The sequence below is a fragment of the Phoenix dactylifera genome, unplaced genomic scaffold (genome assembly GCF_009389715.1).
Source record: "Phoenix dactylifera cultivar Barhee BC4 unplaced genomic scaffold, palm_55x_up_171113_PBpolish2nd_filt_p 000447F, whole genome shotgun sequence".
Lineage (NCBI taxonomy): Eukaryota > Viridiplantae > Streptophyta > Magnoliopsida > Arecales > Arecaceae > Phoenix > Phoenix dactylifera.
In genome coordinates, this window is record NW_024067879.1 from 324,623 (window position 1) to 336,198 (window position 11,576).

General features: G+C 37.7%; 1 protein-coding gene across 2 annotated transcripts; it reads right to left on the reverse strand.

The window, feature by feature from the left end:
• Positions 1 to 7,681: 7,681 nt before the first annotated feature.
• Positions 7,682 to 11,282, reverse strand: LOC103722806. Of its 2 annotated transcripts, none has more exons than XM_008813498.4 (4): positions 10,961 to 11,282; positions 9,408 to 9,633; positions 9,243 to 9,298; positions 7,682 to 8,041 (listed from the first exon to the last, which is right to left on the reverse strand). In XM_008813498.4, exons 1-4 carry the CDS (start codon positions 11,192 to 11,194, stop codon positions 7,871 to 7,873), a joined length of 687 nt encoding a protein of 228 aa, XP_008811720.2. In that variant the 5' UTR covers positions 11,195 to 11,282; the 3' UTR covers positions 7,682 to 7,870. The 2 variants fall into 2 exon arrangements, with proteins under 2 accessions (XP_008811720.2, XP_008811719.2); XM_008813497.4 differs by having other exon boundaries at positions 7,682 to 8,056.
• Between the last annotated feature and the right edge of the window lie 294 nt (positions 11,283 to 11,576).

Here is an 11,576-nt window from a genome sequence, read left to right on the forward strand (position 1 = left end):
GGTACCAATACTATTTTTTTTTTTATTTACTTTGCATCCCTGGAGATCAAAGCTAGCTGCTACAGAAATTGGATAGGCTAAAGTTCCACGATGCAAAAGCAAGTGAATTTTATTAAAAAATAGTGATGAGTGTTAATACATATAAGTTCTCTTAATTACTGGTCTGTCAAAGAAAGCATTAGTCTCAAATGTAGCAGTTTTAATTTTTTAGACTTGGACTTTATTGGCTTGCAGTGAATTCATCTCTCTACCATTGATAGTGTGAAATTTGGAACTTTTTAAGCTCGAGAGGTACCGGTCGGAGAAGGTATTAAGTAATTTTTTTTCCAAATTAAAATATATAATTATATTATGGATGTCTTTAGCTAGATATAAAGTCATGTATGTTGCTTTTATATGAATTCCGCAAGTCCAATACTATCACCCCATGACTATAATTTTGTGCTATGCAAGTAAAGGGTGTTCCTGAGTGTTTTTTCTTTGTTCAAGTATTAAGTTTGATGTATGGGTCCCTCTGCTATGGAAAAGGTTTTGGGTGCGGCATCGGAGGGTTTTGCCTCAAGTGCATGTCGAGGCTCGCTCTCTCTCCACTCCAAGACATTTAGCTCTCTCGCCAGTTGTAACATGGGAGGCTCGGAAGTCCACTTCATGCACTAAATTCTTGAGCCTTTCCTGTCATATAATAATATGTTTTGAAAATATGTAATGATTTTTTAAAGGCACATTAGATTAATTGTTTAACTTCCATACATAATCTAATATAAGATTTAAAAACGTTTGTAGTTGATAAATGCTCCACGGGTGTTCATAAAGATAATGGCTTCATTTTCTTGGTTAATGTGTCAAATATTCATTCAAACTCCAGTGTTAAAAAAGTTGAGTTCCTTCTTTTTTGTTTAACAAACACCTGGCTCATATGCTTTCTAATGAATCAAAATTGAACTTGCAAAGCATAATAAATCAGACCTTTTCCAACCAAGCTCTCTAGAAACCTAGTTTATAGAACTCAAATATGTAACATTGATGTGGCAAGATCTCCTGTATCATCATTAGAGATGGGCACTGGGCCGGGCCGCCCACGGCCCGGCACGGCACGGCACGAAGCGGGCCGTGCCTGGCACGGCCCGCCAGCTACAGTGACGGGCCGTGCCTGGCACGGCCCCTTTGATAGGGCCGTGCTGGGCTAGCGAATCCTGGCCAGCGGGCCGTGCCAGGCACGGCCCGCTTCGGGCCTGGGCCGGCACGGCCTGGTCTAGGCACGCGGGCCAAGCACGGCACGGCCCGCGTGCCAGCACGGCACGGCCCATAAGGGCCTGGGCCGGGCTGGCACGCGGGCCTGGCACGGTCCGGGCCTGGGCCCGGCTCGGCCCGATAAAATTTTTTTAATACATTAATAAATTATGAACACTAAGAAATCTTGATTTATGAATATAAAGCCACCTTAATGGTGGGGGGTTTGGCATAGACCCCTACCAGTTTATTAATTTCAATCAAAATGGTACATGAAGGGAGGTTTGGACCTTGGTCTGACCTCTAGATTCTAGAATACAATAAGAAACTAAGAAAGGGCCGAGGTTTGGACCTTGGTCTGACCTCCAGAATACAATAAAAATGTACAATTATAAAAAATTAAGAAATCTTACTAATCATCAGTGATTCAGTGAATCAGTATTCACTCTTCAGTCTTCAGTCTTCAGTCTTCAGTAGTGTTTGTATCATCATCATCAGAGGATGTTGTATTATGTCCACCTTTATCTTGAAGTCTTGCCTCAGCATCCAGCCAATCCTTGAAGCAGAGAAGCATCTCCACCGTTTCGCCCGTCATCCTACTTCTCTTTTCGTCAAGAACACGCCGACCTGCACTAAAAGCGGATTCCGATGCTACCGTGGACATCGGCACAGCTAAAATATCGCGTGCAATTGCAGACATAACAGGATATTGATTTCTAACACTCTTCCACCAAGATAATACATCTAGATTCTCTATTTGATTTTCATCATATGCAGACTGAAGATCATTTCGTAAATAAAATTCTAGTTCACTACTTAAAGATGAAGAAGATGAAGAGGAACTTGAAGCATGTGTGTGTCTTCTCTGTGCAATGAATGAAAAAATAGATGACGAACGAGAACTACTAGAAGGAGGAATAGAGGTTTGTATTTGTGTTCTAGATCCACGAATTTTTTCATCATATATAGCATAAATATCATAAAGAAGTTGTCTTACCTCATCTTTAGCAGATTCAGCATCTTGATTCATATTTTCAGCGTATGCATCAAGTAAAATTAGCACGCCATTTAATTTAACTCTAGGATCAAATACAGCAGCTAAGTTATGCATAGGACATATCCTGTCCCAATACTCATTCCATTTAGATTCCATTAGGTGAATAATAGGCATTAAAACATCATCATATCTATGTTCTGCAAATTTTTGACTAATTATATATGCTTGTTGTAAAAATGAACATGAAGTAGGGTAATAAATACCAGAAAGAACATTGGTAGCATTATAAAAACTAAGCAAAAAATCTTCCAAAATTTTTCCTTTATTCCAATCAGTTTCAGTCAATGTAAATCCTAATCCACGATCATTAATATATGCACTTAATAAATTTTTATATGGGTATGCATCATGTATCATGCTATATGTGGAGTTCCAACGAGTAATTACATCAAGTTTAAATTTTTTAAAACGTTTACCATGATTTATGCATAATTCCTTAAATTCTTGAAGTCTTGATCTAGAAGCATGAATAAAAGAAACTGCATTTCTAATTTTTGAAATCACATCTTGAATCATGCCCATGCCAGCTTGAACAGAAAGATTTAAGATATGACATGCACATCTAATATGCAGTAAATTTCCATCTAATATGGGATGCAATGAGTCTCTTAATAATACAACAGCAGAATTATTATTAGATGCATTATCAAAAGTAATAGACATAATTTTATCATTAATATTATATGAACATGCAGTTTGATAAATTATATTTGAAATTTGTTGCCCAGAATGTGGAAAATCAAAAGCACGAAAAGCAAGAATACGTTTATTTAATTGCCAATCATTATCAATATAATGAGCAGTAATGGCAATAAAAGAATTACTACCTACAGATGCTGACCAAATATCAGAAGTTAATGAAATTTTTACATTTAAAGTAGAAAGTGTTTCAATTAAATTTTGTTTCATTGCTAAAAAATTGGTCATAGCTACTCTTCTAAATGTACGCCTACTAGTTCTTTTGTAAGCAGGTTGTAGGTTTAATTGAACATATTCTTCAAAATTAAAAGATTCACATAAACTAAAAGGTAATTCATCCTTGACTATCCATTTTACAAGTGCTTTTCTTTGATTTTCATGATTATATGCAAAATTACCTACAAGTAATCCCCCTTGTATATTAAGGCTACTTTGAGTTTGAGCATGAGAATCATGCATCCTATGACTCTCTTGATGTCTTTTTAAATGCCCTGTTCCCCCACTACTACTACAACTATAAAGTTTGGCACATTTTTTACATTTAGCTTTCCAGACTCCCTCAACCATAACTCTATCAAATTCATTCCATACAGTACTAGTCCTCTTACGAGAAGAGGTTTGACCTTCACTCGGTTCACCAGTTCTAGAGGAACTAGGAACAGGGGGTTGGGGATTAGTTTCTTCCCCCTCAGAAACAGGAATGCCAAACTGACTTTCCTCAAAAGATGACATATCTATGATTAATTCAAAAAATAAAAACTAACCGCAAGGAGGAATTGAGTAGAGGGTCGGAGGGCAGAGGCAGCGCCGAGATTCCGAGCTTCCTCTTGTGCTCTCAACAGAAGCGACCTTCTCTTCTCAACAGGAACCTCCTCTTGTGTAGCACTTGAACAAACTAAAAATTAAATTGCTAGAAGAGCACTTTAGAAGAGAGAAATAATAGCAGTAGAGAAGGAGAGAATGAGAGGTTTGGTGTGGTGAGAATGAGGGAGGAATGGGCTATTTATAGAAGCCCAAAAAATTTTTTTTTCCAAAATACCCCTCAATTCAGCCGTTATAGGACTGTTGGGAGGGGCAAAACCGTCTTTTTCCCGAAAATAGCCGTTGGAAACGGCTATTTTCTTCCCCCCTCTCCAGACGGGCCGTGCCAGGCACGGCCCGTCTGGAGCCGTTACGGGCCGTGCCAGGCACGGCCCGTTTAGAGACGTTGCGGGCCGTGCCTGACACGGCCCGTTTAGAGACGTTGCGGGCCGTGCCTGGCACGGCCCGTTACCGCCCGTTACGGGCCGTGCCTGGCACGGCCCGTGCCGTGCCGTGCCCGGCCCGGCCCACCAATAGAGGGGCCGGGGGCCGGGCCGGGCTTGCCTTCCGTGCCAGGCACGGCCCGTTTAGAGTTTTGGCCCGGGGGGCCTGGGCCGGGCCGGCCCGGCACGGCCCGTTGCCCAACTCTAATCATCATTACATTAGCAAGACTTGATGAAAATAATACTTTAAATTCAATGAGAAAAAGTATTATGTTATTCCTAATTGCATAATTTGGATGATATAAACTAGTTTCATGTGTATTAAATATAGGTCCATTTTAAGAGGTGGACCATGCATTTTGTAAGAATGTGCATATGGTCTAGAACTAATTTTGATATTTAACTATTTTTCTATCGATAGTTTATGTTCCTCAGTAAGTTCAACTAATCATATGATGTCAAAAAGGATGTTCATGAAGGAGATTATAAAAAATTGCTTTATATATCAAGTTATGAAGATCTACTTGACATAATATGAAAATGTTTTGGAACCCCTGCTATGCAAATGAAAAGTTCCCTAGACCTGCATGATGCATGGCTTTGCAAATGAATATTTAACCAACACTTTTGTCACACCAATTCTCCAAAGTTGTATTGATTTTCTTGTGCCATATAGTCATGGGATGATTAATTTCTCTATTTTACCATTGTGCTGTGCTACAACATGCCCCAAACTAAAGCCAGCCCTTCTATGTCCATCCAAACATGCATATAAATGAACAAGAAGCTAACCACATAGCAAAACAACATGCCTTTGTGGTAGATGCTCGGTGTCCCCATCCAAATTGAACTCTTGCAACACCCTCGAGTCTCCGTAAACTCTCATGACACCATCGTGAGGGCCCATGCAGGTGTATGTTTAGTCCTATATTGGTCGTGCAATGGGCTGATCTTGGGTACTTACATAAAGCCGAGCAACTAAAATAATACCTTTATGCTAAACATTTTTGATGAGATTTTGAGTTATTACAAATAGTATCAGTATAGACCTAATCCATTGCCTATGTGAATTTGTGGTGGGGAGATCGCAACATGGGCTTATTTGGACTATCCATAAGTTGATTGTGATGGTTTTATAGATTTGTGGTAGTTATAATTGGATTTGAATCTTTAGCCTAGCGAGGAAGCCATGACTTTTTAAACGGGTAGAGTATGGGGACTTATATAGGTATGTATTTAGTCCTATATTGGCTATGCATTGAGTTGATCATGTATACTTATATAGGGCCGAAAAACCCAAATGATACTTTCTGGCTAGTCTTTTTGAATGAGACTCTAGGCTGTGATAACCATAAACAACTCGAACCTGAAGTCAACATGGGCTTATTTAACCACATTTTCGCTCCATGGTGAATTGACTCCAAGATGTATGGAGCTCCAACATATATAGGATAGAGATAAACCATACAAACTCCCAAGGTCTAACCCTAAGGACCCAAACTTCTAGTTAGGCCAATACTGCTGGGCGTAGCCTACATAGTAAGGCCTAAAAGGTGTAGGCCACAAAAATTCGAGCCAAGCAAAATTAACCATCCATTTGATTTGAGAATTGAATCTAAACCACCCATGTGCAAAGTACAAATCTCAATGTGATCTCAAGCTATATACGAACCTTAGCTTGTAGTGTAGGGTAACTATACATTCTGCTCGCAAGGGCATATTAGTAATTTCTTAGAAAGCAACTTCATTTTTTCATTAAATAAGGACACGTTTGGTTCGGGTCGGAATCGAAATCGAAATTATTGATTGAATCAAAATAGCTACATACCCCGACATGTTTGGTTCATGACCGAAATCGGAATCGAAATCGAAATTATTGGTTGAATCAAAATAGCTACATACCCTGACATGTTAATATTAGGAGAGAGTAAAGATAGCGTTTTGAAACATTGGGGCCTTCTCCTGTCTCCCTGGTATCAAAATGGGAACGAAATTCTCCCAAATCAAATAGCTGGAATGGAAGTCACTTATTCGCATTCTTATTCCAAAGTCCAACTTTTTCCAACCAAACATGCCCTCAATGGTATCTTCCAATGAAAATCCCAGCCATTCTTAGCATGCAAGGGATACTGTGCATTTCTGCTAGTTAACAACATTCCATGTAACCGGGGCTTCACTACCTGAGATGATGAAATTATTGATATACCCTTCAATAGAAGTGTAATCACACTATAACGACAAGAGCATAATTGTACTATTCCTAAACCCATCGGGTTTAAATACTCTTCCTAACTAGCAAACAACATAGAGTTAAAATTGCTACAAATTATTTCATCACACCCGAACTAATTTTCCTACTCCAGTGGGGTAAATGGTTATGTTTCTTTCCAAAGAGGCAATATATCCTTATTTGAGGTTTATCTCTTGCCTCTCTTGCCAGTGGGTAGATGCTACTTTCCTACATTGTCTAGAAGTTTGATGATTAACAGCTATTCATGTGCACTCAAAATTGTGGGCTATATTACCTCGGATTAGGTTTCAATCTCAAACCAGACCCTCTCCATCCAAGAATTGGACCAAATCTTGGTCCAAATCGGAACAAGTACGAATTTGATCATATATAAATCTGGTCAAACACTGATCACATATGGATCAGGTTTGAGTCAAGGTCCAGGTCTCCAGAGGATATTATTATTTGGACAGCTCAAGAAAGTCCTCAAAACTATTCACCAGAGACCTAATAATAATATCATAAAATAATTAAGAAGAGATGTAAATATTATAAAGAAGTAGGTTAGAATTAAGTTTTGCTTTGCACTCCCATATGATTAAAGATGCTTAGGTTTTGCCTTTAATTTTTTTAAAAAAAAAAGAAAAACAAGGTTATAGATGAGCATAATCTAATTGATAAATTAATACCGTTTTGGGAAAAAATTAGCAAGTTGCAGAGAAAGCTTCGAATTGTGCGCTCAAGGTAAATATTGAAGAGTGATTTATGTAACAGCTTAATAGTGTATTCTAATCTTGTAGAAATTGATTAAACTGCAGCAATATAAAGAACAACCTCAAGAGTAACCATGATTCATTTGTCAGATCACAGCTGATATTAAGAACCTCAATTCAAAAATAGCATACCATCCTCAACCAGCCCTGCAGTTGGTTTGTGTTCTTCAGAAAATTAACCCACAGATCAGTGACTGCATGAAAAAAGGGCACTGAACAAGGATATGGAATTACATCTTCTGAAACCACATTTAAATCTAATCAAGACCATCAATATTTACCATATCAGTATGCCAACCTCCATCAGCAATAGAGATATCATAATAAAGTATTTATCTCCTTAATTGATAGTCATCAGGTTGGGAAAGCATGAAGAAAGAACAGTACTCATGTTTCATAGTTTCATGGGTTACCCAATATCTTTCTACAAAATTGGAAGAACCCCAAATTAAAAGAGAAAAATTGATCAACTACTATACAATACACAGGACCAAAATGGTCATTACGGCACGAACAAGTTTTCGTTACAAAAAGGCATTAAATGGATCATAGTTACCTTTATAAATTATTTTAACATTACATGAAAAAATTCTTCTTAAATGGTTTTATCACATGGAATAAATCATTTATTACAAGGCTAGGTTATGAATGAGATTAACCTGGGAAGATTTTCTAGCAACAATGTGAGTGTACCTCCAAGCAGAAAGATGAAAGCGAAAGCAACCAGTGTCCTTCCAATATATTGAAAATTGATGGCTGGTGTTGTATCACTATCAGTCTTCTTCATGGACTGAAGGTCAGATGGTTTCTGCAAAAGGACATTCTACAGACATGAATATTTCATTAGACCTTTGTAGCAAAAATCAACTGCACCAATTCAAATCATTTGAACCTCAAAAGTAGAAAAAGAAAGAAACACATAAAAGCGAGAATAAAATATTATCTTCTAGCCATGAAACCACCAGCAACAGTACAACTATAAGTCTTTTTGCAACAATGTAAAGAATGAAGGTTGTCTCCTTCAAAGCTTGAGTACCACAGTTCATCAAAGCTACCATGCAAAATTTTCTACAGCATCTTTTGCAGTCCATTTTACAGAGGACTCAAATAGTTTGACTTCATGCAAAATTTACATAAATGATTCAGAAAAGGACATCTTATTTTAGGGAGTGTAAGTTGGTGCATGCTTTGATCAGTCATATTATGATGGCACAGCCTAAGCCAGTCCACAAAATTTCCTGGCATGGGATAGGCTAGCTGTCATCTAGTTAGAGTTGAAATTTTCCAACCCGTCCTTAATGTGGTACTGCAATCTTTTCTAGAAGGTAACTTGCAGTACTCACTTTCAGGAATTGGTGATCTGTTACTTATTTCTCCTTTTCACAATTTCCTAAAATATGCAGCAGCCCTAGCATACAGTCCTTAATAGCAAACCATGGCATGGAAATAGTCTCATGATTCTTATCAAATCTTGAAAATTCTAATGGCATCTTGAAAATAGTCCTTAAGTGTCTTCAGGTTAGGTTTGAAAATTAATTCTAGTAAAAAGACACTGAGATCTATCTTAGTGTTAACTATATGTTCCTCATTACATGACATGCCCTTTCTGTTCTTAAAAAGCTCTCACCATCTACGATAAAATCACAGATAATGAAACAAAGGAATAAAACTGATAACCGAGAAAAATGCACTCATTTTGTGAATGTTTGATTAATAATCCCTTGCTCTTAGATTTCCTAGTCGTAAGTGTTTGCTTCAATTCAAAGTTCTAAAAACTAGAAAGATTGCTAAATATCCTATTTATAAAAACTAATCAACAGAAAACATTATCACCATGTAATATTAGTTAAATCAGTGCAAAACACCAGGTAAATTAGCCATACCAATGAACTATAAAAGAATCCAATGATTGGAGACCCCAAAGCTGCACCACTTGACCTTTGTAAAAAAGCCATGTGGTTTGTCACAGTATATAGTTTGACAATGACTGAAAATTAGGAGTCACTTACCATTTTCTCAGGAAATGACTTTGATCTCTGCTGCATTTGCGTTGCTTCCTCGTATCCTAAATTTAGAAAGTCAAGACTTTAAAAAGGACATGCCAATTCAAAATTCAATCAACAATAAAACCACAGAATATGCAACTGATTCTGGTACAAATCATTTAAATATACCTTTGTTGGTAAATGTCTGCAACTTCCAACCTTTGCCATAGTTAACAAGAACTGCGTTGGGACCAAAACTCACAGGCTCTTCTCCTTCTTTAACTGCTTCAATATACAAGGCTGCTGGAAGACCAATACCCAACTTACCGTTTATCAAATGCAATGCAAACCCAGCTTCTGTTCCAGCTGCAAAGCGTCTAACTTTACCGGAGCTCATGCATGTAACCTCTAAAAACTGCCACAAAAGGTGAGTAATGTATCTTCAGCATTTGTATCAAACAGATTTCAAACAAAAACTTAAAATTAAAAAAATGTACAAAAGATACATACCAGAAACATTTAGCTTAAAATAGATTTCAAACAAAAACTTAAATTTAACAAAAATTGTACAAAGAATACATACCAGAAACATTTAGCTTAAAACAAACACACTAAAAGAAGAAAAAATGATAACACGCTTGCTACATTGCCGACAAGTCAATCCATAATTGTCATTCAACATTCAGGGCATGGGTTGTTGATTAATTTGGTGATGCCAAAAATGTTAACATCAATATATCTCCAAGCCAATCAGCCTTATGTTAGCTGATGTCGGCCATCTTCTCCACTTGGGAAAGGTCTAGGTTTCGAACACTAGGGGTGGCACCCCCACTGTACTTCTCAAAAATTGTTGATACGTATTCGAGCTCAAACAAAACAATGGAAATATTTGGTTGTCTGCTCGTGGTATATTTATAATGAAGCACCTTACAATTCCTGTAGCAAAGTCATAAAATTGGGGAGAAAATGAATTCCAAGAACAGGTGGATAGGAGGGAGGTGGTGTTTAGCTATAGTCTGTTTGCTTGGTTCTGAGTTTCTGTCGATGTTAGAAATCTGCAATTTGTACCTTTCAAAGCTCATAATTCTTTCAATTCCAGCTGATATAAATCAAAATAAATACCAAAATTCATACAGGATTTGATCCAATGTTCGAAAAAAGAGAAAGTTCAGGAGGAAAAAAACTTCAAGATAGCACAGATTACATCAAAGCTAAACATTAGAATGCACTTAAGAGTGAAAATATAGGAGAGAGAAGATGGTTAAGAGTTTTAAGAAAATAACTACTAGGAGATTTAGCAACCATATGCATTCTAAAGAAGTAATTCATTAATTTTCTTTACTGAAACAACATCAAGAATTGAAGTTTTTACTAGCACATAACTTACCAGAGGAAGGTTTCTTAGATAAGCATGTTCCGAAGGATAACTAATTAGTGGGATGGATAATTAAAGAATATGGTCAGCATAAAAGATGAATTCCCAAAAGTCATTATAGAGAGAAGAAACCTGAAATTTTGGCCTTTTACGATCATAAAACCACACTCGACCGAACAATAAAAGTTTCTCATCAGAGCCATCAAGTCTTATCAACATCCCTGAGAACCAGCAATTCCAAGGGAGAAACCAGAATCTAAGCCCTAGAGTAGATAACCCGGAAGCAAAAGCTATAGTCTTATTAGAAAGGAAAAGACAATCGAACCAAAGACATCAAACCCTAAGAAGCGGGAACAAATTTCCTTACCGCCTTTATTTCCGATCCAACCGATTCGTCAAGTCGGTTGATTTCCTCCTCTGCCGAGATCGTAAGCTCCTCAATCTTCTTCAGTTCAGTCGTCTCGGCCTCCACTCCACTGCTGCCGCTGCTGGTGGTGGTGGGCGGCGGAGGGAGATCGGTCTCCTCTCCGTCAGCCCAGAATCTCTTCTCCTCCACCTTCTTCTCCGCCGCCGGCGGGTAGCTGGTGCCATTCTCTGCCATGAGAAAACGCAAAAGAAGAGGGAAGGTAGAGATCGCCGCGCAGAGAAAGAGAGAGCAAATACGTGTCAAGTGTTTTTTTTAAAAAAAATCCAATAGAATTTGACCCAATCTAAGCATAACTACATCCGACCCATTTGCTAACCTTTAAGTAAATTGTTAATTGGTGGAGCACATAGCAAAAAGATGTGAGATTAAGAAGATTTTTTTTTTGGTACAGTTATATTAAGGAGATTGATTAAGATAGATGCATTATATCAATCTAAGGCTACTCCTAGTCTTAATTTGTATGTAAGGAGAATTTGATGTGCTTATGCGTATGAGTAGGATTCAAGAGGACCCTTTTATATAATTAGAAGATTTATCAATAGATTTAGAAACAATA